This window comes from Sorex fumeus, unplaced genomic scaffold (assembly GCF_029834395.1).
Source record: "Sorex fumeus unplaced genomic scaffold, SorFum_2.1 ptg000086l, whole genome shotgun sequence".
NCBI classification, from domain to species: domain Eukaryota; kingdom Metazoa; phylum Chordata; class Mammalia; order Eulipotyphla; family Soricidae; genus Sorex; species Sorex fumeus.
This window is the reverse complement of record NW_026606143.1, coordinates 18,192,206-18,214,748: the sequence shown is the minus strand read 5'-3', so window position 1 is coordinate 18,214,748 and position 22,543 is coordinate 18,192,206. Positions and strand designations below refer to the sequence as shown.

The following is a 22,543-nucleotide window of genomic DNA, read 5'->3' as shown; positions in this document are numbered from 1 at the left end:
GTAGGTTTGATGACATTGTTTTCATATTATAATTATGAATGATTTTACGTGACCTTGGGTTTCATTCCAGATTTTGAATGGCTAGAGCCGTTCCTGTGAGAAACTCTGAACAATGGCATAATTTACAGAATGATGGAAGGATATTCAGAGTCAGATAATGTCCCATTCTTAAGTTCTGATTCTCACACCATCACATGTGAATCTTGTTCATGAAAGTTGATTCATTACATCTGAGATCCTACATTTGTAGTATGTAAGATGTAAACAGTAGACACCCAGGGCCTAGAATGCAATGTTTAAGCATACTGTTTTACCTGTGTGGATGAAATCTAATAGAGAAAAAAATGCATTCTTTTTTAAAAGAATAGACCTTACTGGGCCCGCTTGAGCAAATCAATGAACAACGGGAGGACAGTGACAGTGACAGTGACAAATCAACTGATCATGAAGTGAATAAAAGCACTTGAAGATCATAAAGGAATAAAGGAATCCAGTGAATGTGAGGGTAACATTTAGCCATGTTTTCAATGGTTATCTAGAAAATAAATGAAATGAATACCACTCAAGTTCATGATATGATCCTCCCATGTGTTCAAAAGGACTGACAGGTAAAGAAGTATGAAAATTAATGTATGCTGAAACTGCATCTCAATCATTCTGTATATTATTCTCAAGGGTTTTTAATACGTATACATTATATTTAGCTTGAAGGAAATGTCTAGGTAAATTACTTCATGGACTATTTTAGCAGGCAATTAAGAATGATGTTATTTCAGAAAAGGGGAGAAGTTAATAAAGATGACTTAGGAGGCATCAGAGAAATACTGAAACAATATTGTATCTATTTTTTAGCACTTTTAGTCTATCACTGATGACACTATTGATTGAACAAAAGTTACTTCTAAGTCACTATATGATAACAGGAAATATTTGAATTCCTAGTCGTGAAGGGCTGGAACTGAAATTTTCTACTTAATAAAAGATAAACGCTGATTTAAGGTACAGAAACAGAAACATGAGAGATGGGGAAGAGAGAGAGAGACAGAGACAGAGACAGAGACAGACATAGATAGACAGAACACAGAGACAGATGTAGTGACAGAGAGAGCAGAAGAGAAAGAGAGAAATAGACAGAGACACACAGAGAGAGAGACAGAGAATACATCAGGCAAAGCACGACCCATGCAGGCAATTGACCTGGTTTGATCCACAGCACTGCATATGGGCACTCAAGCAAAGCCAGGACTGATCCTTGAGCACAGTTTCAGGAGGAGACTCAGAGCATTGCCAGATATGGCCCCAAACAAACAAAAGGCATGGAAATAATAGGACAAAGACAGATTATTCAGACAAATAACAACATTTCAAATAAACTAATAAAATATCGATCCCTGATGATTTATGCTTCCAGTGGTGGAAGACGTCACATGAACTTGAACATATATTTAGAATGTATCTTCCCCAATTATGTATAGAAACTTCATCGAATATGAAATTTCATCCAATTTTCCATCACAAATCATAACATAATAGACATTCAGTGAAAAAAATTGAAGTAAGATATTTTGCTAATTTTCTGTCATATATAGGTAAAGGTAAAGGTAAAGGCCCTCCCGTTGATCGTCGATTTGCTCGAGCGGGCCCAGTAACGTCTCCATTGGAGACTTTGTTGTTACTGTGTCTGGCATATCGAATACTCTCGGTAGCTTGCCGGGCTCTCCGAGAGGGGCGGAGGAATCGAACTCGGGTCGGCCATGTTGGCCGCTTCTTAAGGCGAACGCCCTAACCGCTGTGCTAAATCGGAATTCAATTGAATTTAAAAGTGAAAACAATATAATCAGTTTCATTTATTGAAACTTATAGTCTACTATAATGCAATACAATATCTTATAAAGCTAATAAAGTTTTTAAAATAGCTCTTCATCTATAAATACAGTTAACTCTGTGAACTGCTGATGGAATTACCTTTTCCCCTCAAGCTGCCTCAAAAATAGATTTTCTCCTGATCTTTTTTGTTCTCCAAAGTTTCAATCCCAAAGCAAGTATTAGCTTGTATCTGAGATAGTGTTATATTTGCAAAAATCTAATAGATTTTGTAATTCATGAAACTGAGTGCTCAAGACAAAACAGACCAAATAAACACACACATGACCCCCCTATAGCTAGAATTATTGAATCATAAGAATATTTGTTTCTTCATTCTGCCCACCACAGAGTATTTACTGCTTGTTAGAAATTCTCTTACCAACTACTGCCAATTATATACCCCAAATGGATGTTTCATTCTGTCAAAATTGAAAAATCAAAGCCCTCATAATAGCCCTGAAGATGAAGCAGCTCTTACTAATTTAATAAAAAACTCCCTATTTTGAAGGGCAAAAATATAATGTCTCAGTAGAGAATAAAAACAGCAAACCATCTCGGATCATAAATATTTTAAAAGGCAGGACATCTGTTAATTATGGTAATGTAACACATAAATACCAAAAAATGCAAATCTGTCCTAATTTATGACAAATATTAATGAGTATAAAAATAATTATAGGGAAAGCATAAGCAAGGTCCTAAAAATAATATTTTTAAGGGTCTATTCTATGCTGCAAGCTTGCTAAGGACCAGCCTTGAAGTGACAGACAATATATAAAGAAGCATTAATATGAGTTCATGTTTTTAAAAAAACTTCCATTTACAGCCAAATAACACAAACACTAAAGAGGCTGTATTAAAAGTATTCCTGGTCAGTCACCGCAGAACTAGCAAAGATTACTTTAGGCTACACTCTAATACTGTTTGAGATCTAAAACATATTCTTAAAATATATTGAAACACAGTATATCATATTGTTTCAATCTTTTAGACTCTAACAGAAACAGAATACTAAGAATAGGGGTTACAGGCAGAAAAGCTTAGGGAAATACTTTTTAAAAATATGTATACATAACCTACATTGACTTTTTCTTTTAGGTCTGAGAAGTTGCCTTCCTTCCGATAGATTGCAAATTCAGGACTCTGCAACACTGCTTCTGAACGAGTAATCCAACTGTGAAGTTCAGTTATATCGACATCCAACCTAAGACAGGAAAGAATAAGGGTCATTAGTTCTTGATTATCTCTTTCTCCTATGTAGAAAAAAAGCAGTCTACATTTATCATTCTCCTCCCAATTGAAGACTCCTGCCTGATGCCCCTATTACTGTTAATAGCACTCATATTACCATAGTCAGGTTGACTCAAAATTCGGAGTCAGTTATCATCGAGTCTTATGATGATGGAGGTCATTGTATCTATCTCAATGTAGCAATCACCTCTACAGTATCTCCCATAAGCTATTACTCAGCCTCTGCTTGAATGTTTGCACTGGATGAAAAATTCTTGCCTGGTTAGATAATCCTTTTTTTCTTTTTTTCAAAAGCACTTAGAGCAAACAAAAGAAAATCCTGTTGGTGGTCCCCATTAAATCACACCTCTAACATTCATGCCCTTTTGTGGTCTCTGACACAACTTTCAATTCAGTCGCGTGACATGCAATGGCAAATGTGATATCAGTAAGCATAATGCAAAACAGCCCCTGGATCTCATCCTTTCAGAAGACACGTTCTGAGACCAAAATTTTTATCTAAGAATTCAAGCCACTATTGAAAGAAGCTTAATCAGATAGGTAGAGGACCATGTGAAAGAGCATGTGGTGCCAGGAATGTGAGTGAATGATTTTTATACATTACTTTTACATCACTATGATTTATAAAGTTTCTTATGAGGGTTTCAGGCATATGATGTTCCAATATCCATCCCACCAGTATCAATTTCCCTCCACCAATGTCCCAGGTTCCCTCCCAACCCCAGTACGCCTCCTTGACAAGCACATTTTTTAAGTTTGTTGAAGTTTGTATCCAGGGCTTAAGTGTTATTGATGCTGGTTTAGATATATACATGCACCACACCCCTTTATCAATGATATACCAGAGCAGCCTAGCTCCTCCCTCTGTTAACACCCCATTTATATCTTTGAAACACTTCCTTGACTTTTTCCTTCTCTGTCATTCTCATTTCTAAAATCGAGAGTCCACTGTAATCCATGAAACCCTGATTTGATACTCTGCATCGCCTCGCCCTGTTACTCTGTATACTAAAGTTAAATGAGACCATTTGGTGTTTGTTCTTCTTCTGACTCACTTCACCTAACATGATATCCTTAAGTTCCATCCAAGGTGCAGTATATTGCATGCTTTCATCATTCTTTACAGATGCATTTTGTATATACAACATACGTTCATTATCTACTCATCTGTCTCTGGATACATGCATTGATTCAATATCCTAGCTATTGCAATAAATGCTGCAATGAATAATGGTGTGCAGATGTCCTTATGAATGAATGTTCTGCATTTTTTCATATATGCCACGCCTCAAATGAAGTACCTTTTGGCGTTCAGACTCATCTCAAATACCAGGTGAATACAACAAATGACTTGTCCAGCATATATGTGTGTGTGTATATATATATATATATATATATATATACATATTATTTAGATTCATGAAAGAGGCCAAATAGCTCTCTATATTACTGCAAAATTATGAGAGATAAAAATAAACAACTGCTGTTTTCAGACACTAAATTAGGCTGTTATGCTGCAATATATATCTGATAATCTGTTAGTCTCAAATATGCATCTATATCAGAGATTTATGGAGAAAAATAAAAACTATTCTCTTGATAGGTTATCCTGATTAAGTGAAAGCAGAAGTTTTTGGAAACCCACTTAGATGATCCAATTCAGTAGCTTATTAAACAAAGAAACAGGCAAACAAACAAATCAAAGTCATCAGAAAAAGTAAGTGCCATACTGAATTTCCACAGGAAATTTATAGAGTGGAATAAAAATATAAGATTTAAGATACCAAGCAGTGCCCTTTATCACCAAACTCTATCTTCTCTCATTGACTGTCATAAAGCTGAAACCAGAGACCTGAGAGACAGTATAGAAAGAAAAGCACTTGTTTTGCCCTGGTACCACATATGCTTTCCTAAGCACCACCAAGAGTGATTCCTGAACAGAGACCCAGAAGAAAGCACTGAATACTGCTGGTTGTGGCCCTGAACCAAAATTTACTAGGCTGAAACTAGTGAGTTATATGAGTGAGAGGGGCACCATGATTTATAGTATTGCTCCTGATCTTGTTCCATGCACACAGTACCCCAAAAACACACTCCCCATCAGAGTGCCTGTGTCTCTTCACCACTGTCCCAAGGCCACATCCATAACCACCCTGACTCACTTCTGTAGACCAGTTCTTGGCTTGTTACCTTTAGCTATCCTTATTTCGTAACTATACATCTTTGTATCCCATGTATGCATATGTGAGATATTATTCTGTATCTCCTTCTGACTGACTTCACTCTTCATGACAACCCTTAGATTTATCTACCTAGTGGAAAATTGTATGATTTAATCTCTTTTCTGAGAAGTATGGCATTACACACACACACACACACACACACACAGTTTCTTTATCTGGTCATCACTTCTTAAACTTTAGGTGAAACAACCTTTTAATATCTACTAGCATCAGTGTTTCTCAACTGGTCAACTACCCAGTTGGCTCCCTAATCTTTGCCATGGAGCTCCTCACACACTTTTCACCTGGGCACCCCTGGATATCTTGGTGCCCAGAAGGGGCCACATCGCTTCAAGCTGAGAAATATAGAGCTTACAAGTCTTCTTAAACTTTTTCCAAACCCTCCCAAGCAAAGAGAAAATTTTAGCTGACCCTGGGTATACTAGTATATATGAGACATTACAAACAAAACTGTCACAAACACTGTCAAAATTTTTGTTTTGTTGTGTGGCCATACCTGGCCATGCTCTGGGGCTACTTGTGGCTCCGTACTCAGGAATTACTCCTGGTGGTGCTAAGGTGACCATATGGGATGCCAGGAATCAAAGCTTTGTTGGCACAAAGCAAGCACCTCACCCTCTGTACTATCTCTCCAGCTCCAGAAACCAAAAGTTTCTGGATAATAAATCATAAAGAAATTTAGCTGAAAGCAAAGTATTTTAAAGTGAAAGAGTTTAAGAAGATGGCTCCCATTCAGAGTTGTCTCATGAACATCCATGATTTCTCAGCCTCTTTGTTTTCTGAAAATGTGGCTTTGAAAGGGATCAGATAACCAGCAACATTTAAGAAAACCATTCAAGAATATGACTGCTGCCTCCTTAGTTAGCTAATATGTGTCACTGATACAGTCCACGACTGTGTTACTGTTTGCATTATTCATGTTAGACTTGCCAAAGGACTTCGTTTTGGTTTTATGCTTGCATTTAAAAATTTTTTTAAATGTGTTTTGATCTCTCTGACTTCAAATTCATTGCTGAGGGCCACTTGAGACAAGCGCTCTTGGCGCCTTAGCCAGTGCACCTCTGGAGTTTAATGCAGACACTGCAATCGATGTCAATTAAACCACACTCAAGGGTGAGCCATTGGCGGTACGTCTGGGCTCTGTCATGTAAAGTAAGAAAGAAAACTGTTCATTTATTTATTTTGGCTTTTTCAGGTCACACCCAGCAACATGTAAGGTTACTCCTGGTTCTGCACTGAGAAATTACTCCTGGAGATGCTGGGGGGACCTTATGGGATGCTGAGGATTGAACCTGGTTCAAGGCAAATGCCCTATACACTGTATTATCACTCAAACCCCAGAAAGAAAACTTTAAATTCTAGCAGTTACACTCCCTGACCTTCTTTCTCTACCTGGGAAAATGAAGTGGGAGATTGTTTTGCTTTTCCTTTTTGTCTGAGAGCCATATCCTGTGTGGTGCTCAGGGCTCACTCTTGATGATGTGTTCTAGGGCCGTGTTTGACAAGGCTCAGGAGTCCATATGTGGTGGAAGGGACTGAACGCAAATCCAGTATCCTACCCACTGTAATATCTCTCTGGCCCTTGAAGTGGGAATTTTGACACCTAAAGTCTCTGGCTCTCTCTTCCACATCCCCCCCACAAATGTAGACAGCAGGCAGCACCATCTAAAGGCCCAAAGACACACTCCAAACCAAAAGGTGATAGAAATTCAGCACAGGGAGAAACTAGAAATCCACAGTGCCTTCATACAGTCTGGACCTCAAGATTTTATGCACTTCTTGGAATACAGAAGTAAAATCAACTTCAAATATCTAGTGGGGTCCTGTGATTTGTCTCATGTTCAAAGCTAGGACCCACTAGTGGGAGATTAGTTCACTGACAAATTTTATTCACACTGAGACTTCTACAATAGACTTCAAACTACTGTGTAAGACAAATTGCCCTAAAATGTCTAAGAATTCTTCACTTAAACTATCATTAAGCTAGTTTCCCACTATTATAAATGTGTAAACTGATTTCTTGATTTTAAATTTCTAGACCATTTCCATGTTAGCTTTAAAATTAATCTCATAGCACTTCACAGAACACTAAACATTACCTATCCCCACCCCCTGCCCACCAAAGCACTGAAACAAGCCAAGTATTCTTTTGGGTGGGGGTGCCAAACCCAGCATGGCTCAGGGCTTAATTCTGGCTCTGAGCTAAGGATCACTCCATTCAAAGGACAAACTGGAGCCAAGAATCAAACCCGGGCAGGCCATGTTCAAGGCAAAGCATACTATCTCTCAGGCCACAAGCAAAGTATTATTTTTGTGTGTTGTTGTTTTGAAAACAAAAAGTCTTTGCAAAAGCATTCCTGCTCTACTTGGATAAGGATATGGGATTTCAGAGAAATTAAGTCAATTCATCTCAGATAGTGCCAGAAAGAAGAGATTTTATTGATCTTGTTTACCATTTCTGCACAGAATGTCTAGTTTGCAGTAAAAAAAATTGTGTGGAGTTATTTACCAAAGCTTATAACAAAGAATAGAAATTTAAATTCAGAGATTTAAAAAAATTCCAAACGCCATATTGTAAAATGTCAAACTACCATTTGTACATGGATTTTTATTTTATCCGTCACTGTTGTCTATGCCTTTTCAGCCTCCAATGATCAGAAAAGTGTTGGTCCCAAGAAATTTCCCTCCAATGTAAGGAGAAAATTATGTCAAATTTTAAAATGTATTAAAACCATGTGGTAGGTGGCTGTAACCATTGAGAAGATAAGCAGGGAATTTTTATGGGTCAAATAGTTGAAAACTACTTATCTACCCTACTTTTGATTTACTGTTGAGTTTCCAACTTATTCAGTCATAATGCTGACTTAAACACTAAGCTCTGTTGCATGCTATGAAAACCTCTTGTTATCCCTTTCCTTCTTTGATGTTGAGATCTTGGTGATTACCAGAGTATTTTAGCAACTTACCAATATCTCGCCCGCACGGCAGAGCCTGGCAAGCTACCCGTGACGTATTCAATATGCCAAACACAGTAACAACAAAAGTCTCCAATGGAGACGTTACTGGGCCTGCTCGAGCAAATCGATGAACAACAGGAGGACAGTGACTACAGTGACTACAGTGACCAATATTATCACTTGTTTTCCTTCAGAATGCCTTGAGGAAGACAGTTTTGCTTTTTATTTGGTAGAGTATAAAAATCTTTCTCCTCTACCTCCCTCCCTCCTTCTCGCTCCTCTCTCCCTTCATCCTTCCCCCTCCCCCTCTCTAGATCTACTGGTAAGTTTCAAGTCACTTCAGGAGTACTTGGATATTAGTACCTCAGAAATGAGCCTTCAGTAGTGAGAGCTGAGATTGGGTAGATACATACCCCAGTTCCCTTGCTCTTAGTGTGATAATGACAAAACATACACTTACAGAGCCCCTGGGAGTAAGGTCTGACCACTGGTGGAAGTGGCCCAAAAACTAAACAAAAGCTATTTTAACATAAGATGTTAAAAATTAGCTTGATCAAATCACTACCCTCCAGTGATGCTCTGATCTGTAGAGGGTGTCACTATCTACCATCGTTAGCACCCCCTGCCCCCTCCCTCCAATAATTTATTGATTTCAAAGTCTAACCCAGGGCTGGGGAACTGGAAGTCTGTGGACTGCCTAAGGTTTTGGAAATCCTATTTCTCTGGTACAGAATGGAACGGACAAGTGTATGCTCCTCATGGGTTGCTCATAGCTAGACTGCTTGTACTATATGGTCTAAAGATGTTGGGGTGAGGGTTGGTGGCTGTACCCAGCTATGCTCAAGTATTACACCTAACTCTGCTCTATGGTCACTCCAGGTGGTGCTTGTGGGACTATTTCTGGTGGTGGGGATCAAACTTGGTCTGGCTACATGCAGTATCTTAAGGCTTATGCTCTGTCTTAACCCCCCAACTGAGGTTATAAAGAGCCAAATAGTCCTTGGCAGATATAAAGTTTCCCCAACTCTGGGCTAAGCCATCAAATATTCTAGTTTTTCTGAATCTATTTCTCACAATAGGCATCCTTTTTTATATTGACATTAATAGTGACAAAAAATATTGTCCTCTAGAGCAGAGGCCCCCAGAGTTATTTGGTCTACCATTCCCCTTTTCAGAAATAAAATTATTCAGCGCCCTCACTTCAGATATCTGCTTTCTTTAGCAAACAGAAAGCACCTGCCAACTGTACCTGAGACCCCCAGAATCCGTTACCCAATCTTAGTCTTTGAAAAGAATTTGAAAAGTTGAAAAATTTGAAATTTTTTTTTCAAAAATCTTTTAAAAAACTTTGAAAATAAACCTTTCATAAATGTTTATATATTTCATTTTAAATAATAAACTCTGAAAAGTTTACTTTTTCATTTAATCTATTATTTGGCAATATTAGGTTAACTTATCCCATTTTCTCTACATTAATCATTCTGACCCAAACACAGTTTAAATATTTTCAAATTCATCTAACCTTATGTTTATATATGGAACACTATTGATTTTTGCATCTGTTGCTTTTAATCCTGTTCCTTTATTAAGTTAGTTGATTTTATCTATTCATTTTAGCCTCTCTAGGAAATACTGAACGTACAATAATATTTCTGATTTTGTAGTTCACTGGTTTGATCATATTCTTTGTATATAAGATATTACCATCTTAATTTAGAATACAAAAACTCCATTCAAAAGTTTTTCATCTTTACCACAAAATGTATACCAAGTGCTTCATATATTCCAGACATAACATTACACTCCATAAGTAATAAATGAAAAGCATCCATTTTATAAAATAAAATGCTTTAGATACAGAAATTGGGCTTAGCTCACACTGTGATTTCTTTAGAATAAGCAAGAAACACCTTTTCAATGAATTAGGATTAAATCAGCTTCCAGTCTAGAAGCTTTGCCAAGTAAATTGGTTATCTCCACACAATGAGGGCTCTGTGAAATAAATACCATGGAAACATCTGCTTGCTTCTCAGTCTGAAGATTTTAAGGGAGGTCTAGGCACCAATTGGCATGTAGTTCTAGTAATTCAGATCAATTCAGGCAACAGGATTCAAAACTCTATGGCAAGGTACCTCCTCATTCAATTTTATTGAGTCAGAATTTATAAATTTAGAAAGAGTTTGCAAAAAATGGTTGAATATCCCCACTACATAACAACTGAATAGTAAACAAACTACTCTTTTGATTTACAGCATGTTTTGAAAGAGATTTCAAGTTTGTCTAGGGCAGCTGTGTGTTTTAACTATCTCTCCATAGGTAGTTAATATGCAATATTTCCATTTTGAAATGGAATTAAAGAAAAGGTGAGATTGTACTATTCTTAAGCATTTTAATGTCTTTGTCTTTTCAAAGAACCATTGATTCATCATGTGAACTGTTGATTCCTTTGACAATAGGTGGCACCTATAACTGAATTAATATGTGATTTATTTCTAAGACATTTCACCTCTAATCTTATTTTCATCTTCTTTCTTTTGCTACCATTTGGACTTGCTGCATCAACCATACTTACTTCTTCATAATTTTTTCCATCCCAACGTAAATTGCAGTTAGCTTATACTACATCATCTAACACTATCCCTTACAGGGTACTAAAAGTTACGAGTTCCAGGAGCTAACTTAGCTCCCAGCATCATTTCTGCTAATGTTCTGCCTGCAAGCATCCCATCTCTGTATGTTAACAATGAGAATGGAAGGGTGAAGGGGAAGCAGAGGCAGTTTCAAATGCCTCCTATGGACTCCCTCTGAGTGCCAATAGCCCACATTCAAAGCTTAGTCTCAGTGACATTTCCACTGCTTTTAGGAAAATAAACAAGGTAACTTCCTGGCTCCTATTCAGAATCTGGATTTCATGAAACAACTGCACATTTATTTTGTTTCTTATCAATCTGGCAGGTACTGCTTCATCATTTTCTGTGCTTATCCCCCTGGTTAGCACATTTTCACTGTTATGGAATGTTTTCCAATGGGCCATTTTTTTCCCAACGATGAGATGTACACCAAATCAACACTCACCTAATTAAAAAGCCATACATGTTTGTAAATGGAGTACTATCTACTCTTCCCACAGTTCTGCCACTAGTATTTTTTATTGTGTGTGATAGTATCTGAAGCTAGCTATTTAATTCCCAACTGACAATATAGCTCAATTACATTTTCAAAATCCCTCAAGAAAAACATGAATTCTTTCTAATACCATACTAAATCTTCAATTCTATATCTGTATTTTTCTTTGTTTCTTAAATGGCTCATAAATAATCATTCTTCTTTTCCCCTTTTAGGTAAAGGTAAAGGCCCTCCTGTTGATCGTCGATTTGCTCGAGCAGGCCCAGTAACGTCTCCATTGGAGACTTTGTTGTTACTGTGTCTGGCATATCGAATACTCTCGGTAGCTTGCCGGGCTCTCCGAGAGGGGTGGAGGAATCGAACTCGGGTCGGCCATGTTGGCCGCTTGTAAGGCGAACGCCCTACCCGCTGTGCTATCGCTCAAAATCTATTATTGATGGAATGGTAATTAGCATGGTGCTTACAGTGAGTCTCTAAATCCTCTGGATTGGCCATTAATATAATCCCTCTTACATTTCTTGTTCTCATAGCACATACTGTTCTAGACTTGACATCTATATATGTTTCTACAGATACATGCTATCCCTTAAATTCAGTCTCATTTCATCCAATACAAAATCCTCCTTATTAAGCAAAATCTGATTTCATTTTCTACATTCATAAAATTATTTTTCTCTTGCAATTATTGTCAAATACTGTCCTATAAGTTCAAATATATTCCAAAGTTTAATATTATTACTTGGGATTAGCAGTGAATAATCAGTTTTCTCTCTTGTAAAGGGATACTTCACAAATACCCAAAACTAAGGCAGGTAAAGCCCCCACCAAAAAAAAAAAACAGGGTAACCATATCTTTAATATTTTTTGACAAAGGATTTATTTATTTAAGCAAGATAATTTTTTAGAGAAAACTTCAATTTCCTGAAGTTGTAAAATATAAGAGCAGTGTATCTAAAACAAAAGTTCATTAAATTTGGAGTTTTTTTCCTCAAGATCCTATTGAACCAAAATTAAGTTTCATTTCCCATAAAGACAATACAAATTAGACCAGAGCCAGTCCCAGATGCTGAAACTTGGAGATATATTTGTGTGTATTCATGTGAGTGTACACTTAAATATTTTAAGAGAATAAAAAAGCACCAAAAGACTTCTTTTTAATAATAAACAAATGCAGTTTAAAAAGTTACCAATTTATAATTGCCCATAATATATCATTGGATGATTTCTATGTAATCAAATTACAGTGTTAATTATATCAAAATAGTCTCTTAATGGACTGTATTCTATTAATTTCCTGCCCAGTGACTGCCATAGAAAGTATTAAATGAAGATGGCATGCCTATGTAAACCCTAATTCAGTGACTTTCAATATACCATTTGGAACTCATCATTCCCAAAAGTGCAAACATTGAAAGTAGAAATTGTCCAAGCTCCAAAACTTTACTAATTTGATTAGTGGTAGAGGTTTTGAATGAACATTTAACATCTTTAATCATTGCACATAGAATACTCTAAATTTTTTAAGTATTTTATCATTATAGATGCTTAGCCTTCTGAATATGGTTAAGTATAAAAAGCTTCCATCAAAATGGTCATGAAAAGCTAATAAATAATACTTTTATTTTGGCTTTTTGAGTCATGCCCCACAGTAAAAGGGGACCATAAAATGCCAGGGATTAAATCCAGGAGTCATGCATACAGAGCAAACACTTTAGACCTTCCAGCCATCTCTCTGACCCAATAATACATTTATAAAATTTCCCATACATATGAGAAATATATACATTTTACTATATATTTTATATTTAATTACACATTTACCAATTAGTAAACAAACACGCATATATCTATGCATTTATATGTTCATTTACTAATTAGGTTTCACCTGACAGACTAAGGTGAGGCTCAGCTTTGCTTACTTGGAAACATCGGCAGTCCAATTATATTAGTCTACTAATCAAATTAAATTACCCCTCAGGATAATATAGTTGGAGGTTATAGCAGCCCCCCAATTCACTTCAGTAGTTTACCCATCACCCAATAAAAATGTGCAACAGTGGGAAAGGACACCATCTTCATTAAACATAAATCTGTTGTATTAACAGTCCTAGCAAATGATCTTTTTCATCATGTTAGTATGATCACATTTGCAAGCGTCTATGCATTTCTATTTTTATCTGTTTAAAATGAACCACATCATTCATAAAATAACATTTCAGCACAATATAATTTAATCATTCCAGATTGCACCAAAATGCATCTTTAAAGGATACTAAAAATCAAATTCTGTTCAGTTTACCTAAAATAAGCCTATTTCCATGTGCTTCAAAATTAGAAATCTAGTACAAAGTATAACATGTGTTCTTAAAATTGTTTCATTTTAATTGCCAATTATGGTAAAACAAACTATATGGCTAATTTGTATAAATATGTGTAGATGTCTCTTCCACATTTTTTTCCTACTAGACATTACATGTGGGTTTTTTTTAATCTCAAAATTATTAATTGTGGGAAACTCATGAAAGAACACAGTATGGTTTGCTCACAGTCATATTTTATGTTTGCTCATTGATTTGATCTTGTTTGGAATGTGGACATGATGCACTGAATTAAGAGGACAGACATGTGTAAATTTTTCATCTCTTTTGTTAAGCTGATTCCCAAGTACTTGATTTTCTGAGGTACAATTGTGAATACAGAGTTATTGATTCTTTCATTTCTCTCTCTCTCATACTGGATTATTTTCAGATAGAAAAGTTATGGTTTTCTGCACACTGATTTCATGTAACTTGCCATTTTACTATGCAGGTATATTGTTTCTAGAAGCTTTGTGGAGTCTTTGGGATTCTCTAAGAATAGATTTTTACAAGGGAAAATATAAAGCACTATTAAAAGAAATAAAGGAATACAATTGGAAAAGGAGACACATCTCCTATTCATGGATTGGCAGGATTAATATGGTTAAAATGACAACCTTTCCTGAAAACTATGAAAATTTAATTCAGTCCCTATTAAAAAAACCATAACACTCTCTAAAGTCATAAATAAGAAGTTGTTAAAGTTTAAATTGAACAAAAAAATGCCCAGAGTAGCCAAAGCAATCCTAGGGAAAATAGAAGATGGAAGGCTTCTTCTTCCCCAATTTTAAGTTATACTAAAAGCTGTAGCAATTAAACCAACAGGAAACTAGGAAAAGGATCAGATCAATGAAACAGAATTGAAAGCACAGAGGCAGATCTGCAGTTATCTGGGCAGTTAATCTTTCATAAAAGAGCAAAAAATATAAAGTGAAACAAGGAAAATCTCTTCAACAAATGCTGCTCTGGAAACTGATCAGCCACATGCCAAAATGAAAAAAAAGATCCATTTCTAATACTATTCAGAAAAGTTAAATCAAAATGGATTAAAGATTTTGTTATCAAATCTGAATCCATAAATTACACTGAGCAAAACATAAGCAGAACATTTCATGACATCGAAGTCAGAGGAATCGTTAAGGATTCTAAACCATTGGTCAAACACCTGTTCCCCTCAAATAAAAAGATAAATAAATAGTACTATTTTAAACTAAGAAATCAGCTGCACTGCAAAATAAATGATGGCCAGTACTTTTTAATGAAACCCACAGATTGGGAGAGCATTTTCCCATTTTCCATTGGATAGATATCCAAGATATATCAAGCATTAATGGAACTAAAAGAAAGCACTGCACTGTCCTCTCATTGTTCATGGATTTGCTCAAGCAGGCACCAGTAACGTCTCCATTGTGAGACTTGTTACTGTTTTTGGCATCTCAAATATTCACGGGTAGTTTGCCAGGCTTTGCCGTGCAGGCAGGATACCCTCAGTAGCTCGCTGGGCACTCTGAGAGGGACGGAGGAATCAAACCTGGGTCAACCATATGCAAGGCAGACACCCTACCCGCTGTGCTATTGGTCCAGCCCAGAACTAAAAGAAAATATTAAAAAAATATGGGAGCGGAGATGAACAAAAATTTGCTCAAAGTGGGGTGGGGCAGAGAGATAGCATAGCAGATAGTGCCTTTGCCTTGCATGCATCCAACTCAGTTCAGTTCTCGGCACCTCACATGACCTCCCAAGCATTCAAGGAATGATACATGAGTGCAGAGCCAGGAGTAAGCCCTGAACACTGCTAGGTGCGGCACAAAGCAAAAAAAAAAAAATGCCAAAGATGCTCTATGTAAAATAACATCATGGAAATGCAAATCAAAACAATGAGATATCACTTCAAACCATGTAAGGAGACTAGTGCACAAATACGAAGAATAGAAATAACCCACATTGGCATGGATGTGGAGAAAACAGGATTCACATTCACTGCTGATTAGGAATGTCAACTAGTTTATCATTGTTGGAAAACGATCAAAAAAAAACCACAAAGAATCGAGATTCCATAAAATACACCAATTCCACTTCTGAGCATCATCTACCCACAGGGTCCAAACACTCAACTTAGAAAAGACATCTGCACCTAATGTTCATTGCGATATTATTCACAGCAGCTTTAGTCTAGAAGCAACCCAAGTGTCCTACATGACGGGATAAAGAAATTGTGGTACATATGCACAGTGGAGGACTATTCAGCTTTATGAAAAACTGCAATCATGAGAGTTTCTGCCACGTGAATGGAGCTAGAGACTTCCATTCTCAGTGAAGTCAGTCAGAAGGAGAGGAACAGACACAATGATTTCTCCTACATGCAGGATATGAAGAAACAAATTGGGTGAACAACAAATGCCCTAAAGCACTAGAAACTGAGAAGTGCCCTTAAGGAGGACGCTGATCAGAGGTCTGGGGAGGATGGAAGATGGAACCCGGGATAGTGGTTGAGGGAAGTAGGACACCTGGGTGGAGGGTGTGTTGCTGGATTAGTCTAAGTATGAAATCCTACCCATAACAGTTTATAAACTATAGACCCCCCCCACCAAAAATTTAAAAGTTTAGGAGAGACAAGTGCCATGAAGATAAAGTTATAAGAAGTCAGATAGACAATGTTTAACTATATTAAAATTTTCAGTTCATAGAAAAGGTATAAATATATTTTCTTTTAACGTTTATGCACTTGGACACAAGGCCATGAGTTAATGTTTTTAAGGTAGAATGTATCAGAACACTCTGGGAGTTATCACTGGGTGCTAATCTTCATAATGAATTGAATAAAATTCCTAAAAAATACTGGTCTCTCTACAAAAATTCAAATGGAAATAAAATATTTTAATGTCAAAGAGATGTGATTGAAGTCACTTTTCCTTTGGTGATTTTTGCTTTTATCAGTCACACCCAAAGGTGCACCGAGCTTACCTCTGGCTCCGTGCTCAGGGGTCCCTTCTGGAGGTGTTTGAGGGACCACATGGGACACCAGAGAGTGAACTTGGGTCAGTCCCAAGCAAAGCAAGCACAGTACCAACTATATTATCTCTCATACCCTATGTTTTGCCTTAATATAATTCAGAGACATACGCCTGAAAAATTAAGGCAATCCACCAAATTCAGAAATGCCAGAACTAGCTATATTAGACGAACTCATTATAAAGCCAAGGTGTGAAACTCGTCGACAAAATTACACGACCCAGAAGATTGGTGATAAAATGTTGCTATGCCACAGATGCCTGGAGCCTATTTTTCATTTTCAACAAATTGAAAGTCCCTTTGAAACACAGTTCTGTGAAAGAAAATCACCTTAACACAAGTTAATAAAAATATTCTCTTAAGTGATAGATGAAATATTGTCATAGCAATAAATCTAAGATCACATAATGCAATATGCTCAAGTTGAAAACCCTGAACCATCTATTATAAGATCCAATTGGATGTTTATTTAAATTGATGATACCAAAAAGAAAAGCTATAGGTGCCCCTCCTGAAAAATAAAAGCTTATCGCTAGAGGGCGTACATTCCCTTTCACAGTTAATCTGGTTTTCAATTTGTGTTCTTTTCAATTTAATTTTTTTTATCTACGTAAAGATAACATGGTGACAAATGGATTTTTCATGGGAGTTCTCTTACAGAGAAACTTAAAATGTCTAAAGATATAGATAAAAGTTTTCAAAAAGAATTTGTTGGTAAGATGCCCTCAGGTGCAAAGTTAAAATGCCTTTAGCCATTCTAACACACATACATACAGACGAATTCGAAGAAAGAGAGTCCAGTCAGAAAGTATCTTAAGTTTGGGCTGACATAATCCTATTAATCGAGTAGCATTTCCTGGACTTTGTAAGCTAGCATCTTTTTCTCAGTTTATTAGTTTTTATCTAAGTTTTAACACTTATGTGAACCCTAATGCTCTATAAATATAAAATTACATTTCTTTATCACATAGGCTAATTTTTTAATATTTAAATTTTTAAAAACATTTTTAAATATCTATTTTACTGCTAATTCCAAAGATGAAAGTACAGCAATGACCCTGTTCATGTTACATGTCTTCATAAAGAGAAAGAGAATTTCTAACCCATGGTAACAACAGACTTTGTTTTCACAGATCAGGAATAGATTGTTTAGGAACGTCCTTTATTTTCAATACACAGTGAAGCATGAAGTTCAGTTTTAAGTTCTAATCTGTCTGAATCCAAAGATTTCTACTACACTAAATTAAGCTTCTTTCACTAAAAAAGAAAAACTTGTTTCTTAAACGACTAAGAAGTCAGTATGAACTTCCTAGTTTTGCCTACAGAATGAAGTCTGGTGATTACTACTTTGCTATTCTGGCTAATGCCAGAATTTGTCTGGATGCCAATTGAGCCTTTTGATTTACCTAAATGTGACCCTTTGTTGCATACCTGATACCCACTTCAGGGCGCTTAGAAATAGCTACTCATATCAGTTTACACTGACTTTGGCATCTTCTGTAACTACCTAAAATCCTCAAACTTCTAATCCACTTCTTTAAATTTCAGAATTGATATTATGAAGAGATGGAAAAGGTTATTACTTACAAAATGCACTGTAGCACTGTAACACTGACTGTAACACTGTACTCCTGTTGTTCATCTATTTGCTCGAGCGGGCACCAGTAACGTCTCCATTGTGAGACTTGTTACTGTTTTTGGCATATTGAATACATCACGGGGAGCTTGCCAGGCTCTGCCATGCGGGCGGGATACCCTCGGTAGCTTGCCTGGATCTCCGAGAGGGACAGAGGAATCAAACCTGGGTTGGTGCATGCAAGGCAAACACCCTACCCGCTGTGCTATTGCCCCAGCCCACTTACAAAATAGCTTTGGTAAACAAAATATTTAATACTAAAAATCTCATATCAGGTGGAAGGAGTGGGGAGCCAAGTTACTTGTAGCACTGTAGCACTGTCCTCCCGTTGTTCATCGATTCCCTCGAGTGGGCACCAGTAATGTCTCCATTGTGAGACTTGTTGTTACTGTTTTAAGCATATCAAATATGTTATGGGTAGCTTGCCAGGCTTTGCTGTGTGGGCAAGATACTCTTGGTAGCTTGCTGGGATCTTCCAGAGGGGCAAAGGAATCGAACCTGGGTTGGCCATATGTAAGGCAAACGCCCTACCTGCTGTGCTATCACTCCAGCCCAAGTTACTTGTATGACTTCTATTTATGCCTCGATGAAGAAGCAAATACCTAATTATATTAAAATACAAATCCTTCCATTGTATTAAAAAATACTAAGGAAAAAAACTCAGCAGATTCTTAAACAGACTCAGTCAAACTTTCTACTACAACCATAACTGATGAGATCACCTGTAACTTCTCATAAAGATAACTTGATAAAGTTTATGGCTTTGGGTCATACAATGTGGTGCTCAAGGTCCTAAGGACGGAACTGGAGTCATCCACACAAAATATAAGTGCCTTACCCTCTGGATTATATCTCCAATCCCTCATTCAAAGCATTTAAGAAAGTGGCAGCCTCATGCTAAATGTTCATGTTGAAGTCTCGACTGAACTTTTTCTATAAACTTTAAGAACATAAGCAAGTTACGTCACCTTTCTGGGCCTCATTTCACTCTTTGGCAAAAGTGGAGGGGAATAAAAAGTATTTTTTGATGCAGCTTAAATGGTTACATATATCAACATTTACAAAATAGTTAGATGAATACTTGACCTATGGTAGTTGACTTCCCTGTCTTTTTCTAGTAGCTTAAAACCATACCTAAGACACATGTTGCCTTGTCATTAAGAGCAGAGGAACTTTTTAGTGCTTTCTGAAGAACTGGTAAAATAACAGCCACAACTATAACCGAAGGAATAAAAACTGCAAAAAATATAATGAAAACCAATCATTAAAAATAATCAACAAAAATAATGTCATGTACTGCTTCCTTTCTCATAGTACTAGACAAATTATGGTTCATTGACAAAATATTGCTGTCTATTTTTTTGGAAATAAAATTACATTGAAACAGTCACATCCATTCAAATAGCTTCAGCTGGCCCCTTTCTAGCAATAGCATTTGAGTAGCTGTGACAAAATCACATGATACACAAAGATTAAAACAGTAACTGGCTCTGTAGAGCAAAGGATGTACTGATATTCTTGCCAACTCTAATAAGTGAACTTAAGATGGTCTCCTTGACCCAATATTTAGGTGAGGTCAAAATGGTATGGTTCGCAGTTGCCATGTAATTTTTTTAGCTTATGTTATCCTAAATATTTTGAAATCTTGAATATATATGTATATAGATGTATATGTATGCACACTTTATATATATGTTTTTAAAACTATGCCACTATTTTTAATGAATCGCCATGATATACAGTAACAGACTTACAAACTTTCTTGATTACGTTTTAGTCATACAATGCTCGAGTATCCATCTCTCCACCAGAGCCCATTCTCCACCACCAATGTTCCCAGTGTCCTCCCACCACTCCCACCCATTCCTACCCCCTGCCTCTGTGTTCTCTTATGTTCTCTCTCCTTTTGGGTATTATGCCATGCAATTTTGCTCTCACAAAAATAAGCATTAGCTCTCTATGACCAGATTAAAGTCTACATTCCTCAGTCTGCTGTTGATTACTTAAAAATATTATGAACACAACCTCTTTCACCAACTTTTCTTCCTCTGTTCTATAGCTCTGTTCTAAGCAAACACTCACTCCCAACCCTATGTGAAGTTCGTATATACCACATGTCCCCTGATCTGGGACTTTCTCTTTCCTTCACCTGCAGTCCAATATCACACCTCCATTAACCATTCACTCAAATGCTATTTTTTCCATGAATGTCCCCTCGCCCCTGGAAGCAAGAAATGAGGATATACTTGGAGACTTCTCTGGCATTCCTTTTAGTACTTCTTTATGACACATAAGTAACATACGGGAATGACCAAGTATGCTCAGAGTTACAACAATGGCAGTGTTTTGCTAATTGCAGCAATCCATTAGCTATTAACTGAATATGTATGAAAATTAGCAAGAAAGCCATGTTGTTTTCACTACACTCTTGAAATCCCCTGGACTCATACTGACTAGGAGTGTTCAAAGAACCCCTCCACGGGTTGGATGTGCCTTGGACCCTGTGGGAGACAATTTAAACTTTAAATATTCTCAGTGTGAAAGCTGGCTGAGTTTAAAGAACTTCACATGCTTTTATGTTGTGGGTCTTTAAAGTTTAAATAACTTCCAGTCAAGGTTCAGAAACTATCAAGTGCAATGTGGAAAGCCATTTAAATCTGATGTGTCCTTACTAACCCACAGTTACTCCCCAGCATCATGAGTTGTTTCAATCCATTCTTTTAGTGAGCACCTCGATGGACTTCAGTTAAGACACAAAGCAAAACTGTTTCATATAGTCCATTTCTGAACTCAGGCTGGTATAGCAAAATACCCTAGACTGAGTCGCTCAGACAATAGAAATGTATTTTCTCAAAGCATTGAACGTCACAAGATCACATGTGGTGATTTCCTGGAGAAAGCTTATTCCTGACATGTAAACTGTCACCGTGTCACAACATCTTCATATAGCCGGGGGAAAGAGAGAGCCGCGCACTACTGTCTCTGCTTATAAGTGTCCTGATCTCATACTCAGTGTCCCATCCCCATGTTCTCATGAAAATCTAATTATCACCCAAGGATCCATTTCCTACTATCATTAAACCAGGATGAAGGCTTCCAGATATGAATTGGGGTGAGTGGGTGGGGACACAACTCATTCTAGAGGCATCAGGCATCATTTCCTCCTGATTGGCTGCATGTTGTATACTGATTAATAGAGGTATAGGTTCCAGGCGGTGGATACAACAAAATAAAAATACTCGCAGAAGGTACCAGCATAAAAATATGCTGTAGTATAATGCACAGGTGTTAAGGGGAAGAAAACTATTTCAAGTGAGTAATTTGGAACACAACTCCCTGCCCTCCTCCCCAGGAAAGTATGGGTCTATTTACCCAAACAATTATTAAGAGAGATGATAATAAAGACTCAAACTGCAAGGGGAAACAATGAAAATTTTACCAAATGTAACTCTGGAGACAGAAAAAAGAGATTCTATGTGAGATTACCACATGAACACTGGCACTGGAACCTGTGTAAATTAGCCCACACTCAAGTGTGAGCCACCAGAAGTATGCACCAGTGACAACACTTTAAGTAATCTGCTTTAGCCACATCATTTATGGGCAGATCATCCAAGGGCAGAAGTCATCTAAACAAAGGGCAGTCAGCTCTCTGTCTGTGGCACAATTCTCCCATTCTCTGTAAATTAAGAGGGACTGACATTTGCCACCATTGGAGGTATCCAGTCTAGAAGCCCCTGTGGAATACTGGGGGCCAGAAAAAAAAATAAGATTTTTTTTCCACCCTCCACCTTGAGGTCATTTTGGGAATAGCTACACTTCCAGTGTGGCTTCAGTTTTCACAGCCTGCCCCTGCCTCCCTCAACCAACCTCCTGTTGGGAAATCCCAAATGTGAGCCTCTAGGAAGAACCCACCACATCATCTCCCTACTATGGCCCTGCAGCTCTAGAGAGATCAGTAGCTTCCAGATGTGGCTAGTGTTGCCTCCCTATGTCCTGAGCTGTGTCCCATTTTTGTACCATCCAATTCCCCCATTCCCTGCAGCATGCCTTTTTGCTCTGAAGTATCCCAAATGCTTATCCTACTTAATCTTC

General features: G+C 37.2%; 1 protein-coding gene across 1 annotated transcript in view; it reads right to left on the bottom strand.

Annotated features, from left to right (window-relative positions):
• Positions 1-22,543, bottom strand: part of DMD (dystrophin) — a 2,292,284-nt gene that overhangs the window by 1,528,394 nt on the left and 741,347 nt on the right. The window contains exon 18 of the mRNA XM_056131284.1: positions 2,947-3,070. Within this exon, the coding sequence (XP_055987259.1) occupies positions 2,947-3,070 (124 nt within the window). The remainder of the gene's footprint in view (positions 1-2,946; positions 3,071-22,543) is intronic.